The sequence below is a fragment of the Solanum verrucosum genome, unplaced genomic scaffold (genome assembly GCF_900185275.1).
Source record: "Solanum verrucosum unplaced genomic scaffold, falcon-dt-bn FXZP01000170.1, whole genome shotgun sequence".
Taxonomy (NCBI): Eukaryota; Viridiplantae; Streptophyta; class Magnoliopsida; order Solanales; family Solanaceae; genus Solanum; species Solanum verrucosum.
Window position 1 is genome coordinate 574,924 of NW_026020395.1, and position 18,625 is coordinate 593,548.

General features: G+C 35.2%; 2 protein-coding genes and 1 non-coding gene across 3 annotated transcripts in view; 2 read left to right on the forward strand and 1 right to left on the reverse strand.

The window, feature by feature from the left end:
• LOC125839239 (callose synthase 7-like) overlaps nt 1–12,673 on the forward strand; it is a 29,819-nt gene extending 17,146 nt beyond the window's left edge. The window contains 26 exon segments of the mRNA XM_049518209.1: nt 1,192–1,273; nt 1,354–1,403; nt 1,478–1,564; nt 1,684–1,788; nt 1,900–1,994; nt 2,100–2,181; nt 2,265–2,428; nt 2,577–2,700; nt 2,845–2,948; nt 3,072–3,165; nt 3,271–3,422; nt 4,404–4,513; nt 4,608–4,727; nt 4,832–4,900; nt 4,999–5,188; nt 5,262–5,373; nt 5,509–5,628; nt 5,694–5,809; nt 5,888–5,971; nt 8,744–8,856; nt 8,928–9,139; nt 9,141–9,158; nt 9,946–10,743; nt 10,835–10,885; nt 11,256–11,441; nt 12,205–12,673. Of these exon segments, the coding sequence (XP_049374166.1) occupies nt 1,192–1,273; nt 1,354–1,403; nt 1,478–1,564; nt 1,684–1,788; nt 1,900–1,994; nt 2,100–2,181; nt 2,265–2,428; nt 2,577–2,700; nt 2,845–2,948; nt 3,072–3,165; nt 3,271–3,422; nt 4,404–4,513; nt 4,608–4,727; nt 4,832–4,900; nt 4,999–5,188; nt 5,262–5,373; nt 5,509–5,628; nt 5,694–5,809; nt 5,888–5,971; nt 8,744–8,856; nt 8,928–9,139; nt 9,141–9,158; nt 9,946–10,743; nt 10,835–10,885; nt 11,256–11,441; nt 12,205–12,444 (3,678 nt within the window). The 3' untranslated portion in view covers nt 12,445–12,673.
• Nucleotides 12,674–16,097: 3,424 nt separating this feature from the next.
• On the forward strand, nt 16,098–16,170 carry TRNAR-ACG (transfer RNA arginine (anticodon ACG)). The gene has a single exon. It is a non-coding gene; the product is annotated as a tRNA-Arg (tRNA).
• Nucleotides 16,171–16,719: 549 nt separating this feature from the next.
• On the reverse strand, nt 16,720–18,383 carry LOC125839352 (GDSL esterase/lipase At4g10955-like). Its single transcript, XM_049518344.1, has 2 exons — nt 18,228–18,383; nt 16,720–17,791 (listed from the first exon to the last, which is right to left on the reverse strand). The coding sequence occupies exons 1-2, from the start codon at nt 18,377–18,379 to the stop codon at nt 16,804–16,806; spliced, it is 1,140 nt and encodes a 379-aa protein (XP_049374301.1). The 5' UTR covers nt 18,380–18,383; the 3' UTR covers nt 16,720–16,803.
• Nucleotides 18,384–18,625: the final 242 nt, after the last annotated feature.

Consider the following 18,625-nt stretch of genomic DNA (forward strand, 5'->3'; position numbering starts at 1 on the left):
CTCAATGTAATAATGTAGAAACAACAACAATTCAATAATATTCTTTTCCAATATTTCTCACAGAATTTATCAGGAGATGCCAGGCACTGTGAAAGGAGAACATTCAGTTGGAATTGTGGTACGTAGGAGAAAGACACATGCCTGGAATGTTGCTCCACTAGCACTTATGCGGGTTATTTGGAGAGCAAAAAATAGAAGAGTTTTTGAGGGTGTAGAGATGAATTTTGTACAATTATGGAGTAGCCTTCTTTCACTTAGGTGACCTGCACCCATGAAATCTCTTTATGTATATAAGATAGAATGCCGTAGACATCATATCTTTTTGTAGGTTTTCAATTTTTTTGTTTAGTTCTTGTATACGGGCACTTTTTTGGCCATAATAATTAATAAATATTACTTTAAAAAAAAAACTGAACTAATGTCAAGATTAGTAGTTGCTGTTGGTAACATGTCTGAAGCCACTATCAGAATGTGTTTAACTATCATGAAATGTGAAAACTACAACTTATGTTAGATACCTCTTGCAGCTTGAAGAATATTTTCAATTCATCCTCTTCTTTTCTTGCTCAATGCAATTGTCGGTTCCCCCATCTTGCTTAACTTGCAATGGACCGTAACATCCCCAACTAAATGGAACTCGACTGGATGACCTCCATTTTGAATTTCATATGTTAAACTCTAATTCATTGAGGTCATGAGAGGAATGGTATGACAAGCAGCAATGACTTTTGTGTGTACAAATTAAATGACTGCTTTTCAAAATGGAAGCTTCTGGATGCTTTTAGCCTGGATGTTTCCTTGCACATCCAGAAGTATTGATTATTTGGTTCTAGCTATTCAAACACTAAGATGTTCTTAGAAACTGTGGTGCATGGTTGACTGGTGCACTACAAGGTTAGACATCAATGTTTCTCTATGTTGCACTTAATGTTGATTCTAAATCATTTGTCAGACCAATTTCTATCTCCACAGACTAACATGTGCTACTTCAGAAGTATTACTTAAGATTCAACGATGTTATTGCAATTTCTATTGGAAAAAAATGTTCACTCCCTTTGCTTCATAAAGAAGAAAATGGAAGAAAATCAAGCTTCAGTTTTTACTGAGATCTCTCTATGTCTTTTCAGTACGAGATGGCTCTTAATTGGATGTTCTTGTTTCCTCAGTTTCTCTTTTTGCCTTCCCCTGCAGATATTGCCATTAGTGCAGCCTACCAGGGCAATTATGGATATAAGAGTCACAAGCTTTGACTGGCATGAATTCTTTCCACATAGTACGTCTTTGTTAAAGTTCTTTTCACCTTGATTTATTGCGAACATGTAATTAATCATTTTGCATTTGAATGCTATTCAGTGCCACATAACATTGGAGTAGTGATTGTCCTATGGGCGCCAGTTCTTCTGGTATGTTATGGAAGAAAAATCACTTGAAAATGACAAGCTGACGTTGAGTTCTAAGAGATATGGATTGCATGCAGGTCTATTTCATGGACACACAAATTTGGTATGCTATATTCTCTACAATTGTTGGAGGGATCTATGGTGCATTCAGCCACCTTGGCGAGGTTGGAAGCAATGAATACATTCTTTGGACTGAATTATTCTGGATAATCCTTCATGCCCTTATTCCTCTTGAAAAACTAGTTATACTGTTTAACTATTTCTACCTTTTTGTTTTGTTTAGATAAGGACGCTAGGGATGTTACGATCACGATTTGAGTCAATTCCTTCAGCTTTTAGTGAACGTCTTGTGCCATCTTCAAAAAAAGAAAAAAAGCATAGATATGAGGTAGTAATTACTTATATATGCAAATAGATGCTCCCATATTCTTGCATCTTCACAATTCCTAACTCCTACTTCAACTATTTTCTTCTGATGAACTTTGTGTTACTGTGGTAGGATGATTCTTTGGAGAGGAAGAACATTGCGAAGTTCTCTCAGATGTGGAATGAGTTCATACTTTCCTTGCGGATGGAGGATCTGATCAGCCATAAGTGGGGACCACGCCTGAAATTCATCATGCTACTTAGTGAATAGATTTCTGCAGTTATGCACTTTAAAATTAAGTTGGTGATTCTTTTGTCGCTGTGAACTGCCAGGGAAAGAGATCTGCTTCTTGTACCGTATTCATCAAGTGAAGTGTCTGTTATTCAGTGGCCTCCTTTCTTGCTCGCTAGTAAGGTGATACTTGATTCCTGTTGTTGAATATAGACCATTGAAACATTCCCTTTTTTGTCTCAGTTTTTTCACCTGCATCTTATTAGATTCCAATAGCACTGGATATGGCAAAAGATTTCAGGGGAAAAGAAGATGCTGACCTGTTCCGGAAAATCAAAAGTGATGATTTTATGCGCTCTGCAGTGATCGAATGCTATGAGACACTTAGATATTTGTTGGTTGGCATTCTGGAAGACAAAGATGACAAGATGTAAGGCATTTTCAAGTACTTATCTAGTCTTTTTCTTTATTGTTGACTATCTAACGCTGAAGGTCCAGGTCCATATTTGTCGTACAGTACTTCTGTAATTTGTCGCAAAGAATCCATATGATTACTTGGAATTTGGTCTCTTTTATAGGGTTGTGGAGCAGATACGCAAAGAAATAGATGAAAGCATAAAAGAAAAAAGGTTCTTAAGGAAATTTCGGATGAGTGGGTTGCCCTTACTGAATGATAAATTGGAGAGATTCTTGAATCTTCTGGTAAGTGCAATACATGTATATGCACAAACTAGTAACATGATTTAAATGTTTTCTTCTCCATCTTGAATTCAGCATTTTTGATGAAGTTTTGGAGGCTGAGTTTTCTGCTTGTACGTTCTGTGTGTTTGATTGTGGTACTAATAGGTGGCAGATTATGAAGATGAAGAGGCGAAAAGATCCCCTATGATCAACCTTATCCAAGATATCATGGAAATTATCATTCAAGATGTTATGTTTGATGGCCATGAGTAAGTTCTTGACAGAAATTAGTTTTCTCAGAGGACACGAGATTTACGTAATCAAATCTGCACTGTGATGAGCATCTTCAATTATGATGTATAATTTCGTATTTTCTGTTCTTTTTTCCCTAGAATTTTGGAAAGAGCTCACCAGATTGATAGAAAGGAGCAAAGATTTGAAAGGATAAATATCTATCTTACTCAGAACAGGTCTTGGAAGGAAAAGGTATTTTGAACCTGTACTTTGTTTGTTCGTTAATTCTTTATATCATGGTTTTATATCTTACTAATGCCTTTTATCTGCGTCTTTTATACTCCATTTTTTCTATAGGTTATCCGGCTTAATTTGTTATTGACTGTGAAAGAGTCTGCAATTAATGTGCCTACAAATTTGGATGCTCGCCGTCGAATTACTTTTTTCGCAAACTCCCTGTTTATGAAAATGCCAGATGCTCCCAGAGTTCGTAATATGCTTTCTTTCAGGTTAGTTCTGAGCTAGAACTGAACGACCCTTATTGCTTTGCTGGTGAGTTTATTGTTTCCCTTCTTTATGAAGCATTGCTGAAGCTATAGATCAGGAACTAAAGTTATGTTGGCCTGCTACGTTGCTAAAGTGGCTGTTTGACAAATGAATCTCGTTGTGATACAAATCAAACCTTTATGGTTACGGATGGAATGAATGCTGACTCTTCCAATTTGGAACATCTTCCCATTTGCTGTTTTATGTGAACAATAAATTAAAAGATGCCTGTCCACTATTCTGCTCAATATACAACTTTTATGGATTGTAGAGGAATGTGCTCACTCTTTTATTTTTCAACTCACTGTCCCATTAAATATGAGACGAAGAGTAAACTGTTTGTACAGATGATATTTGGGTTTGTAGTACTTAAAACTATAGTTTGAAGTATGAAGAATTGGACTAGTTAGTTGAAATTGTGACGTCAAGTATGGCGTGTTATAGAATACTGTTTGATTAGAATAGTTTGAATATCGGAAGGAGAGCTTTTTTCTATTTAAGGAAAGAACGTGAGTTTCACAAGGACTAAAAAGGAAAGCAGATCAAGTTTTGGGGATAAAGGGAGTACACTCCCGCAATAACAGGTTTTGGAATAGCAGTTATCAACAGATGCTTGTCCTGTACAGATACCTGACAGCTGTGGTACAAGGATTTTGTGATAAAACAGCAATTGAAAAGAAATTCTGTAGAAAATATGGGGATTCACTTTAATATATTAAATGAATGACAAGAGGACTTGAGAAACTTCTTGCTTTCATTTCGTCACTTGATTGGTTTGAAATGCCAATTGTCCACGTACCATGTGTGTTACTTTTAAATTCTTCCTCCAAGTAGCTTAAAATGCGTGATATTTATGTTTCATGCTATTTACTCATGTTGCAACTATGTGTCCGCTTGCGGTGCTGCAACTGCAGAACTAATTTCAATATTTATTTATTGTTCAGTGTCTTGACTCCATACTATAATGAAGATGTTCTCTATTCTGATGAGGAACTTAACAAAGAAAATGAGGATGGTATTACCACTCTGTTTTACCTTCAGAAGATATATCCAGGCGAGTGTGTAATCTGTGGCTTGTTAATTACAGAATCACATTGCAACATAGATGAAGCACTAATCTCGATTGCCTTTATTTGACCATGAAATAGATCAATGGAAAAATTTTGAGGACCGCATCAATGATCCTAAGCTTGGATACTTAAGTAAAGACAGGAATGAATTAATTCGTTACTGGGTATCATACAGAGGACAGACACTTGCAAGGACAGGTTGAATCGCAATAAATCTTTGATATTTCATACAACTTCTGACTGTATATTTTGTTGTCACTCAACTATGCTCTCTGTTTTGTATTGTGCTCGTGGAATTCCAGTGAGAGGAATGATGTACTATAGGGAGGCTCTTGAGCTTCAGTACTTTCTGGATTTTGCAGAGGACAAAGGTGCTATTTGAATTTTATTGTTTCTTTGTATAACAATATATCTGTGATACTGTGAGTTGGATGTGGTTGGTGTTAACTATCTACCCTTTACTTGGCAGCAATATTTGGAGGATATCGGATCATTGATATGAATCGAACAGATTACAGAGCCTTGAAGGAGCGTGCACAGGCATTGGCAGATCTGAAGTTCACATATGTTGTGTCCTGTCAGATCTATGGTGCTCAGAAGAAGTCCAGTGAACAGCGAGACCGTAGTTGTTATGTCAATATTCTGAATCTCATGTTGACGTAAGTTGGAAATTCCGACTATTCTTCTAGGAGAAAGAAGTGGGTATCTTTATTTCTATTTTGAACTTTTCAGGTATCCATCTTTACGGGTTGCTTACATAGATGAGCGGGATGAAGCTGTTAATGGGAAGTCCGAGAAGGTTTACTACTCTGTGCTGGTGAAGGGAGGTGATAAATTGGATGAGGTATGAGTGTGACTGCAAAGAAAAACAAAGATTTCGTCAACAAATGTTTTTTCCTCAGCGATCAATTTGCACAAAATGTGATCTTTCTTTTTCATATCACTGGAATAAGTAAATGTCTTCGTGCTGCCATGCTAGGAAATATATCGTATCAAGCTTCCTGGCCCGCCTAAAATTGGGGAAGGGAAACCTGAAAATCAAAATCATGCCATCATTTTTACTCGAGGAGAAGCATTACAAACCATAGATATGAATCAAGTAAGTTTTTAATTTTTCTGCTTCTTCATTAAATATGTACTACGAGTCTAACTTCTTTCTTCTAGGATAATTATTTTGAAGAAGCTTTCAAGATGAGGAATGTATTGGAAGAATTCTTGAAACCTCATAGGAAGCGAAGACCGACAATACTAGGTTTAAGGGAGCATATTTTTACTGGAAGGTTCGCAATATTTGATGTTATAAGCCCTTGATAGCTCACACGGTTATAGAATTGCTTACTTTATCCTTTTTGTTGTAGTGTCTCTTCGCTTGCTTGGTTCATGTCCAATCAGGAGACCAGTTTTGTAACCATCGGACAAAGAATTTTGGCCAATCCCTTAAGGTGAGTCATCTTGCTGACTTCCAATGAAATATGTTTTCTGCTGATGCAGAATATGTTGAAGACCTGAAGCTGCTAATGTTCAGTTCCATTGTACTACTGTATTAGACATTTATTGTTTTAGTTTTATTTTTGTACTGGTTGGTGGTCAATTTTTTTTACATGGACATCATTTTCCCCCAAATCTTTTTGGCCATCACAATATAGTTTAACGATTTCTGTTTGACTCTCTCTTTTACAACAACAACAACAACAACATCATACCCCGTGTCTCATAAGTGGGGTCTGTGGAGGGTAGAGTGTACACAGACCTTACCCCTACCTCAGGGAGGTAGAGAGGCTATTTCCGAAAGACCCCCAACTGACTCTCTCTTTTAAGGAAAGAAAATTAAATGATTTTTTCATTTGCTTTCTCCTAGCTCTCTGCCTTACATATCCACTTATTCTGCATAAAATAAGTAGTAACCAGCTCAACTTTGCAAACCCTTTTCTGCTTTGTTCATGAACATTAATTGACAGTCACATGGTAGTCATCAGTTTAAGGACATCAACTTTCAAAGGTACTTATAATCTAACCTAACTGTAATAAAAAAAATAGAGTAATTTTGTTGAGAATATAATTAAATAATAAAAGTGTGCTCTCTCTAAAAGCTTAAGATTTTAGATGAGATGGTCACACACTTCAACATGGTATCAGAGCATGCAAAGGTCCTGAGATCAAATCTCATCGCCACCTATATTAAAAAGAATTTCCACGTGCTTGGCTCATGAAAATGAATCAGGCCCGCACGTGCGTGTTGAGAATATAATTAAATAATAAAAGTGTGCTCTCTCTAAAAGCTTAAGCTTTAGGATGGGCTTTTAGATGAGATGGTCACACACTTCAACAAATTTCTCGTATTGTTCTTTCCAAGAATCAGAGGTATAAATACATTAACAGTACAAGAAATTCTAACTAAGGTAACTAAGCCTTTAATTTTCTAAAAATCAGCTGCCTATAAATGTATCACTATATACATGAAAAGCCTATATATGTACACCTATGTTTTTAATGTTAATCATGTTGGTACTTGGGTTCCATATAAGGCTTTCGTGAACATGTCACCCAGTTGCTCTTCTGTCTTCGCATAGCCTGTAGAGATCAAGTTCTAAGAATCCTTCGTCCCTCCCCTCTTTCCAGCATGCCCAGGACTGGACATTTTGAGCATGGACAATATGAAATTGGACCTGTTTAAGTATGTGACTATTTCATCTAAAAGCTTAAAGCTGTTAGAAAGAACACTTTTTTTTTTGAAACTGGTAACAATATCTATATATCAAATAAACAAATCAGTACATGGGTTGCAATGAAACCATATTTACAAAGCACTCTCAATTTCTATTGTTCTACATGTCTATATTGAATCTAAAACATCAACAATAGAAACAATATCATTTAAGAAAATCTGTTTACACCAAAAACACAAAAGCAAGATGAAGTTTAGTTTGATCTTCTGCACTCTATTCTCAACATCGTCAAAACATCTGGAATTCCTTTTCTTCCAGGTTGTCTACCTTATGCAAGCAGGGACAATTCTCCATCTACTCATATCCTTTGCCCGTAAGCTTGTTTCCTCTCAACTATTTAGAGCCTGTCTAACCTCAGCATAACCTTACCAGGCATGGTCCAGGATACCCCGTTGAGGTTTAAGATAATTCTACATAGTTGTGGTGTTATCTTACAGTAAAGGAAAAGATGGTTAACTATGTCTGCTTTTTCTCCAAATAAAATAATAATCTTGAGCGCAATGGGATCCCTCTTCTCATCAAATTGTGTTGTACAAGGGATGTTTCTTTGGCTAGTAGCCACACAAAACAGTATGCTTTGTGTGGTATTTTAGTTTTCCAGATGTGCTTTCATGGCCAGGCCTGTGCTTTCATGACCAGTTGGCGATAAAAGTGCCTGAGAGAAAATCCATACCATCAACTTCATATAAATGTATCGATATATACCTGGAAAGCCTAGATATGTACAACTATTATTTCTTTAGCACTAACTAATGCTGGAGATAGTTTCTTCATCTCTTGCAGTGCAAGAGTCCTATTGCAGAAAAAGTCATGCAGACATGACTGTTCTTGTGCAGCTGTAAATGTTTTGAACTGATTCTTTAAGTCCAATTCTCTTGTTGAGCTTTCTGGACTTGGGATGAATATTTGTTTGGCTTAGTTTAGGCTATTGTTACCATAACTGAATTGTTTGGTTCTAAAGTAGGAAAACTGAAGAGTCTTTTCCTGGTTTGGTGTTGGTTTTGGGCCTAATCTTTTCAGGATATATATATTCATGATTTATCTACATTTTGACACTTAATTACACCCTACAATATTAAATAGCCTTGTCTTTTTGTTTCTTTGTTTTTTCTTTTTCTTTTCACCTCTTTTCTGGATACAATTTGACTTTGTCAGTCTCAATTTTGTTACTCAGGACTTAGCTCTAGTAAGTTGCTCAAATTTATTGCCATACTAATATATTGCATATGTCCCTGTACTTGACCAATTGCCATCCAGTAACTATCGCATGTTGATCATAAATTAGAAGCTTTCTTTGACCTTCTTCCTGTGGTCTCTTGCCTTTTCAACTTTCAACCTTCTAATCCAACTGTGCAGAAATGGATACTATTTGATATGACCTTTTTTAACTCTTAATTGCAATTCACTAGGGCTATTTTTTATTTTCATTTTTCTGTTCTTTCTTTTAAAGACTGACTCAACTTGTTTTGTTCTTTTTAAATTTTACAGGGTAAGATTTCATTATGGTCATCCTGATATTTTCGACAGAATCTTTCATGTAACAAGGGGTGGTATTAGCAAAGCTTCTAAAACAATTAACCTGAGTGAAGATATCTTTTCAGGTGGGATAGTGTCTTTTTAACGGTGAAACTGTTAAGGCATATTTTGGTACTTAACTGGGGTGCATCTTCAGGTTATAATTCAACTTTACGTGGAGGATTCGTAACACATCATGAGTACATCCAAGTAGGGAAGGGTCGTGATGTGGGGATGAATCAGATCTCTCAATTTGAGGCAAAGGTGGCAAATGGAAATGGAGAACAAACACTGAGCCGTGATGTCTATAGGCTTGGGCGTCGATTTGACTTCTACAGGATGTTGTCATTCTACTTCACCACAGTTGGTTTTTTACTTCAGCAGCATGGTATGCAAACTGCTCTTAGTGCTATGCATACACTTCATTGCATAAAATCTTTTGACTATGTGACTGATGAATCAAGCAAGGTTTCTGGCTAGCTGTTGTAAAAACTAATATCATTTTCACGTGATCCTAAGATAGTCAAAGGAGGCATCATCTTACATATGATCCTAAGATAATACCTTCTCTTTCAGCATTCCTCGAACAGAAAGGGGAAAAATTGAAATTATACCTCAGGAAAGACCATGAGACCAACAGGCTGTTACTCTATGTACCTGGTCTTATGACATAGTATAGATGTGAAACCTCATTCTCATTGCATATTTTTTTTCTGAAAAATGTGTTGAATGTGCTCATTAGTATGTAGTAAACATATTCAGAATACAATTATAAGCAACGAATTAGTTAAACCATCAGATCGCAATTCTAGTATTTGGAATACAGAATAGGAGAAAAAATAAGTCTCGGGCTTGTCCTTGCATTTATTGCTTGTCACTTGCAGCTGTTTACAAGTGTACTGTATGAAAGAATTTATCTAGTGAGAAGCTAAGCTAATTCCTTCAGCTATACAGAACCTAAATACAAAGATTGGTTCCAAGTGCTGATTTCTTCCTTACCTTTATTGATCTTCAAGGAAGTTCAGATATTTTTGTGTTCTCTTGTTGCTACACTAGCAGTAGTTATCCAGTCCTCCAGAAAAAAATGAGTTTGTCTCCTTCTTTAGTTTCAAATTTTTTCTTACAATTTATATCTGCTGGCAACTGGAGTTTTATTCTGTAGTCTAATTTTCCAGGCTACAGTGCTTACTGTCTATGTGTTTCTATATGGACGGTTATATATGGTCTTGAGTGGGCTGGAAAAGCGAATTCTGGAGGATTCCACAGTTCGCCAGTCCAAAGCTCTTGAAGAGGCTATGGCTCCTTCCTCTATATCTCAGCTGGGCTTGTTGCTTGTACTCCCTATGGTAATGGAAATTGGGCTGGAGAGAGGATTTCGCACGGCCCTGGGTGATTTTGTAATAATGCAGCTGCAGCTTGCTTCTGTATTTTTTACATTCCAACTCGGAACAAAAGCACATTATTACGGTAGAACTATCTTGCATGGAGGTTCTAAATATCGAGCTACTGGTCGTGGCTTTGTTGTTTTTCATGCAAAGTATGCAGATAACTACAGAATGTATTCTCGCAGTCACTTTGTCAAGGGGCTTGAGCTGTTTATTCTGTTAATTGTCTATGAAGTCTATGGGGAATCATATCGCGATTCACAGTTATACTTGTTTGTTACTATTTCAATGTGGTTCTTGGTAGGTTCTTGGTTGTTTGCTCCTTTTGTGTTCAATCCATCTGGTTTCGACTGGCAAAAGACAGTAGATGATTGGACAGATTGGAAGAGGTGGATGGGAAATCGTGGAGGCATTGGGATTTCACCGGATAAAAGTTGGGAATCTTGGTGGAATGGGGAGCAGGAACATCTAAAACACACAAATATAAGGGGTAGAGTGATTGAAATTATCCTTGCCTTCCGCTTTTTCATTTTCCAGTATGGAATTGTCTATCACCTTGATATAGCTCACGGCAGCAGAAATTTACTGGTAAGAACTTACTTGACATTATATAGTTTTAACTTTTGTCTCTCCATTTTGGAGGAGAGTCTTACGGTTTCCATTAAATCATCTCATACAGGTGTATGGACTTTCTTGGTTTGTTATGCTAACCGCTCTTCTGGTCTTAAAGGTATTTACCTCTTAGCTTGCTTGACACATTACGACTTAACAAACCCCAATATGTAGGAAGTGGATGAAGTAATCACATTTACCATAGTCTTTCTGTTGATGGGGGTGAAATGTTGTTTAAACAGATAGCATAATTCTATCTTTCCTAGTTATGTCTATCCACAGAGTATTTAGGTTCTTTCAATTGCAAAATATCAGCTTCGTCGACAGTCATCTAGCTTTGTAACTTGATCTATCAGAGTAATTCATGTTGCGCCTTTCTATATGCTTAAACTGGATGTTCGAAACATTATGAAGGAACAATTATACATGCTTATTTTGGCCTTAATGTGTTTCTCTAATCATGCTTCTTGTTATTTTGCTCGCTATAGATGGTATCAATGGGCAGACGAAGATTTGGGACTGATTTTCAGCTCATGTTCAGAATTCTGAAAGCACTTCTATTCCTTGGATTTGTATCTGTCATGACTGTGTTATTTGTTGTTTGTGGCCTGACCTTAAGTGATCTATTTGCTGCCATTCTTGCCTTTGTACCGACAGGCTGGGGCATTCTTCTTGTAAGTTCATTTTTTTGTGTACCTAAGGATCATCTATTTTTGTTCTATTTTCTTGCTAATTTGGTTCGTTCTTGGACAACGGTCAAATAGAAAAATTTAAATCTGCAATCCCCCCTCTTACATTCTTTCAATTTGATTTACTTGGAAAGTTAAAGTCTACTCGTAACTCATCTATATGCAATCTCTCTCTTTTCAATTAGTGATCTTATTCTTGGTAACTTTTGTTTCTATGTATTGTCGTAGGCTATTGTCCTTTAATTTTTCTTACTATATGTTACTTTTTTCGTACTTCGATTACCTTAATATTTTGTTGTAGTTACTATTCCATTTCTTTTCAGCATACTTTGCCATGATGTCTTTATTTTCTTGTCATGGCTTCTTTCCTTCCTATTTCTTTTTCCGAACTGCTTTGAAATGCTTTACCTTGATCCAAGGTTCTATCGGAAACAACCTCCCTACCTTGGAGGTAGGGTTTATGCCTACGTAGACTCTATCCTCCCAAGACCCCACACTTCTGGGATTACACTAGAAATGTTGTTGATCTTATTCTTGGTAATATTGCCATAGCAACTTCTGCTGCTCTTTTTCCACTAAGCTACTAGAATGAAATGAAAACGTTCCCATTGTTAAGTCATACAGCTAATGTACTTGCATGTTTTACAACATTTTTAAAATATAGCTTCATCTGATCAATATTTTCTTTTGTGATAGCATGTGACCATGATTATACCTTTGTGACTAATTTCTTCCTTTATTTTCATAGATTGGTCAAGCATGCAGGCCCTGTTTTAAGGGACTTGGAATTTGGGATTCAGTGATGGAGTTGGCACGGGCATACGAATGCATCATGGGACTGTTCATATTCGCGCCAGTTGTGGTCTTGTCTTGGTTCCCATTCGTATCAGAGTTCCAGACGCGGTTGCTCTTCAACCAGGCGTTCAGTAGAGGTCTCCAGATTTCAATGATTCTTGCTGGGAAGAAAGACAAATCATCACACTCTTGAAGTTTTTGTTGCTATTGTTAAGCAAGTTAACAGTATTCTTTTTAAAACTAGGCATTACTACTGATGAATGCACAAAGAAATCTTCTTATTGAATAGAGTTCAAAATCATAGGGTGTAAAAACATTTTGTAGCAAGTTTTAGATTTATTACATACTTGTGTAGAAAATACGGCTACGTACTTCATTCAGATGATTAATATTTAATTCATTAATACTCGTGGTTCTTGAAACTTATTAGGTTTTTGTATTTTATTTTCGTGAAATGAATGGTTAGCTATTACACTAGAGCAGAGTTTACCCCGTAAACACTAGTGGGATAGATATTAATTACAATGATTTATATTGATCCTTAATTTTTATTGATTTTTTTGGCTTCCTCTCTTTTTAATTTTTCTTTTGTATGTCTACTTTCTGGCATCACAATCATTTATGAAAGACAGCCACCAGCCAAAATTCAAGATTCTGATGTGATTTTAATAATATGAAGTCACTTCAAGCAATTATATGAATTTTTATAATTTCATGCTAATGTCCCTTTTCATCCTAAATTATTATATACATATATGTCCCAATTAGAGGAGAAAAACTTGCAAATAATTACTCCATCTGTTGACATAATAGCATTAATTAGTTCTTTATCTAACTTGTACATATCTAATTGATATTTCTCAAGGAGCATTATAATTATATTAAGCCCTCTAATTATTGTGCAAGTAATTTTACACTTGCAAAATATGTATCATACATAATTTGAAAGAAGTTTCTCTAATGATAAAATAACAGCTTGAGTGAAAAATAGAAAAGAAAAGAAAGTTGAAATTTACTACATCAATAAAAAGATATAAGTTTGAGCTTTGTAGGTGAAAAAATGCATTTCATATATGAGAAACAAGATTGACTTTGTTTGTATCCAATAAGGATTGTGAAGGAGACGAAAATACTCTTTCATTTTTAATCAAAGGTTTCAGGTTCAGATTAGGAGTGAAGTCAAGTAAGATCGAGGGGACTTGGATCAAATAAATAATTAAATATTATACTATTTAATTATTTATTTATACTCTACTAAATATGAAGTCGCCTTTGTTCCCTCTATCCCAATGTGAGACTTTCCAACATAAATCTGAATTTAATCGAACTTTAATATAATGCTGATATTAACCACCGGTGAGAATTCAAAAAGGACAAAACATAATAAGACAGAGTAGCTGAATAGTAGTTTGTTGCGTGCCTTTACTGTTCTTCTGGGTGACACATACATTTTATTTTATTGTATTCATCTATTTTGCCAAATAGTATTTCCTGTATCAATCCTATAGAAATTGACTAACGTTTACATTTAATTAATTAACTGCCTAATAATACACAAAAATACCAATCCATGTAATTACAATTCTTGGCATATTGTTATTATATAATAAAATAATAATATGAGTCTACAGCCTGTTGAGGTGACACATGGATAGAGATCAGAAATTTCTATGATGCACTTTGATATATAATTAAGGTAGAGTTTATGGAAAGGAGGATATTTTTTAATCGCATGATTTAAAATAAGTTATAGATCTGTTTTATATAAGAAGCAAATTTAATGATAAATTAATTTTAAATATAGAAAAGAAATCTTTTTTTAATACATATTAACAAAGAAAATACATCACATAAACTTTAACAAAAATATAATTTTTGAGTGAATAATATTCAACTAATTATTCTTTATTGGTTATAGTTCCACCTATATATATTAGGAGAGATAGTACCAAGAGAGTGAAATAAGAATTAATGAAATAAGTGAATTATAAAAATTAGATACAAATTACAACAAAAATAACAATGTCTCAATTTCAAACAATTGAAATCTACGATATGAATTCTCACTCATCATTATATCTTATTTATATATATAAGCTCAATTACATAATCCAACAACGTGAAGAAAAAAATCGATATTGATAAAAATACCTGGTAGTGATAAGCATGATTTTTTTAGTAATTTCTCTACTAACATAATTCGAACCCTCAATCTATCAGTTGATGACAGAGGTACTGGACAATAATAAAATTATAAAAATGCACAAAAGGATAGAGTAATATTGGACTACAATTTTCACACCTTAGTGCATAAAAAAAAACATCATTCTCAGCATCTTTTGTAATTTCTTCCAAGCATCTTGTGTGTAAATACATGGAAGTCTAGACTTTAAGCACCTCAAATCCTTCACATATATTAATATATATATATATATATATATATAGCTCCAGCTAGCTCTCGTTAGGATTATCCCATCGATAGGAGCTAAGAAAAAAATTACGTTGAATCCTAAAAACTTTCTTGTAGTTCTAAGCAAGAAAAAAAAAATATGGGAAAAAAAGCCTCAAAATCACAGAAGAAACAATTCAACGACTTGATTAAATTGTTGAAGCCTAAAGTTTATATTACACCTTCTTCAAATTTCAAGAATCTTGTTCAACAACTTACTGGCAATAATAATATTGGATCATCGTCATCATCATCATCACCACCACCACCACCTGATGATGATCAACGATTGAAAATCGTTCAAGAATATAGCCAAGAAGATTCATCAGAAGGAAGTATACCATCGTCTATTAATATTAATAGTACGACGTTACACGAACCATGTTTCAGTTTGTTGGATAATAGTAGTAATAATAATTATTCGATGGGAAGCCAAGAAATATTAATGGATGATAATATTTCTGAAGAATATTATTATAGGAATATTGAGTCATGGTTATTGGAGATGGATTCATATAGTACTACTAATAATTATGATCATGATCAGTATGAACAAGTTTCTATTGATGATTATGGTTATGATTTATCAACTCTTTTTGAGACTTAGCTAATAAGTCTTGTGTGCATGATCATCTAGAACATTGGCGGAGCTAAGGGTACGTTATATCCAATGTTAATATTAATAATCTCTGGTATGTATATGTATATAGTATATACAATACATGTTGAATTTCTTTGAGTTTTTTTTTTTGTATGTACCTCTTTTAATATTTTGAATACTTAGCTCCGTCACTGATCTAGATTATTGTTAATATCTAGCTATGGAAATATTGTAAATGGTTGTGTATAATGTTACGTTGTTTATGTTAATATATCTCGATCATGCAGAGAGTATATGGCAATCATTTTTAAATTGTATGCTATATTATGATCTTGTTGTCCAAAAAGAAATACAACTCTCCTGGGGATCGAGCCCAAAATCTCTGGTTTCATAGACCAGCGCCTTATCCATTGGGCCACAAAGCCGTTGATGTCATTGAACTGTGTCGATCAGTTGGTTTGCTGACCGATGAACTTACTCGTTTTGACCATTACAAAGGGCGATGCTAGCGAATTGAGGGTATTGTTGGATAAAAAAGCAATATATTGCTTATGCAATAATCTTCTACACATTTTAGATGTTCCTATTCCGTCATCTGGCTTGTGTTACAATTTTTATGTAGTATTAAGATCGAATAACTCTATGAGATTATATCTATACTTCAGCATACTATGAATAATGTAACATACATTTCTATGTTTCAACTAATAGTTGCTGAGCCTTTTCATAAAAAAAAAACACTTAAGCCTCAGACGTCTTTAACTGAGTCAATTATTGCTAGTTCGTTGACATCAAAGACTTTGTGGCCCAATGGATAAGGCGCTGGTCTACGAAACCAGAGATTCTGGGTTCGATCCCCAGCAGAGTCGTATCTTTTTTTTTTTGGTTCTGAAGGCATATAAATCTACTATCACCTGTATGGTTTTTTTTCTTCCATTTTGTTCTAATCTTTAGTTAAAGTATTGATTTTAATAAATTGTAACACTTTCGAGACAACTTCTTTCCATGTTTAGGGTCTGCAAAGATTGGTTGGTTTATTTTCAGTGTGTACCGCACATCCATCTTAGCATCCTCATCTCTGTAACACTCATCTTATGGATATGCTGAACTTTAACAGCCCAAGATTCACTGTCATATAACATCACAGGTTTTAGAACTTATTGTTTTACTCTAATATGCATTTTTCTATCACACAACATACACCCTTATAGCACTTTTCCATTTCAATAATCTCACATAAAAGATGAGGGTATAGAGTATGGTATGTTTTGTTTGGTAATTCATCAATACAAATATACAAATGAAGAAAATATGGGTTTCACATTTGAGATTATTTGGCTCCACCTTGAGAGCATCCTCATAGCTACACATTGTTCAATACGATAGGGGAAGGAAAATTGTAAGAATGCACACCAAAAATGGTGACATAGGAACAACTATTTGCATTTAAAATGAGTTATTATATCAGCAAAGGGGCTGCGAAAGCCACTTTTTTTTATCTGTTATCGCTTGACTGGTGTTAGTTGAGCAGCTGGCATAGTGTACAAGGATTTCAACTGCTGGCTAATGAGCTTGCTGTTACTAATAGCCATTTGTAGTTCCAAGTTATCGGACCACCATTGTTCCAATCCATGCGCCTCAAGAAACTTCTGATTGCCCTTCGATGACAAGAAAAGTTTTGCTGCAGCTTGGCTGCAGTTTGTTGGTTTTGCATTCTCCTTGTTAGCTGCAGCTTGGTCGTTTTGTGCTCCGTCTGCATAAGTATAAGAGCAGCATATGTAATCACTGTTGTTAATATACAAGTGAGGTACCCATTGCTTTAGGCCTACTGGAAAAGATGTTGCACCGCGTTCCTCACAGCTGATTTGAGAATCAGATTTTGAAGGAAGCATTGCTTTGATTCTTTTCCAGGCAAAGCCAGCTTTTTCTCCGATATTTCTGAAACTCATAGCAAGTGAAACAGAGGGTGGATTGAACAAATGTGCCTCTACGTATATCCCTTCTTTGGCTAACGCTTTCCCAACTTGAAGAGCAAAGCCAGCTCCAAGGGAATGACCAGCAATACAAACATTATTACTCCCATACTTGTCGGCGATTGCTTTTAGTGCCTTTAAAACTCCACTAAATCTCACAGATCCTTTCAAACTTTCCCAAGCTAGGAAGCGGAGATCGTCCTCAATATCCCTTCTCATTGTCTGGCTTTTCAGAATTGTTCCCCTTAAGGCCAAAACAGCTCTAGGTGCACCACTCGGTCTGATCAGTACAAAATCAGCCAAAGCTGCAGATCGATCCCACTCCAATATTGCACCAAATATGGATCCATCTCGTTCATCTTTTAGAGTCTCGACCAACTTGTACCTAAAAGGTATCCACCATTTCGGAGCAAGTGCATTTTGTTCTGTCCTATTTTCTTGTCTATCAAGCTCAAGAAGGTAAACAGCTTGGATAAAACAGGCCATTACTGTTCTTTTATAGTTAGCATCCTTCCTCCTGTCCAAATGAATTACTGATTGATGTCAGTAGCAAATCATCTAGTATTATTTCATAATTAACGATCTAGCTTGATATTGAGCAATCATCTAGTATTTCCACAGAAAAGGGATCTAGCTAGATAAGAAAATCTAATAACACATGGAAATTAGTTCATATTCAAGACAAAATCTCTTCGAATTAACAATTCAGCTTCATATATAAACCACTCAAAGCTAGAAAACAAAACAATAAATCAAACAAAGCTTTCCACAGTTCGATCGAATTAATAAATCACAGAATCAAACACTCTGGGAGTCTTAAATTGCAAGGCTGATCCAGAATTTTGAATTTATATGTTCAGGATTCTAGAATAGGCAACTTAATTTGTACGCAGAGTTTACCCCTACTTTGTGAAAAGGCGAAAAATATAAGATTATGAGTAGAAAACACTAACCAACTGGAATTAATAAGATCTTTCCAATTTGGGGAAGGAACATTTCGAGGTCCAGAAACATGAAATGCATAAGGATGAGACTCAATGCCACTTTCCTTCACTGTTGTTTCTCCTTCATTTTTCATCTCTTCTGCACTAATTTTGTTGTCCATTTGATGAAAACTTAACTTCGCTATATATGTCTTCGAAAAATTATCACCTGAACATCTAATCTGTGCGATCCAGCAGAGGAAAAAGATGGAGATAGGAGTGGGGTGGTGAGTGCTTTTGCCTTTTTTTGAGTATCGGATTCGAAGAAATTAATGGTGAAATCAAGTTGTTAGATTTATAATAAAAATAATAATGTAGGAATAAATGTTAACTTTTTGAAAATGCTGTTTCTAACGGTCATATTTTTT

Bases quoted from the DNA above. Each gene is read 5' to 3' on its own strand.
- LOC125839352 (XM_049518344.1), bottom strand. From the start codon at position 18,379: ATGGACAACAAAATTAGTGCAGAAGAGATGAAAAATGAAGGAGAAACA. The intron at 17,792-18,227 runs GTTAGTGTTTTC...TCATTTGGACAG, and splicing joins GATCTTATTAATTCCAGTTG to GAGGAAGGATGCTAACTATA.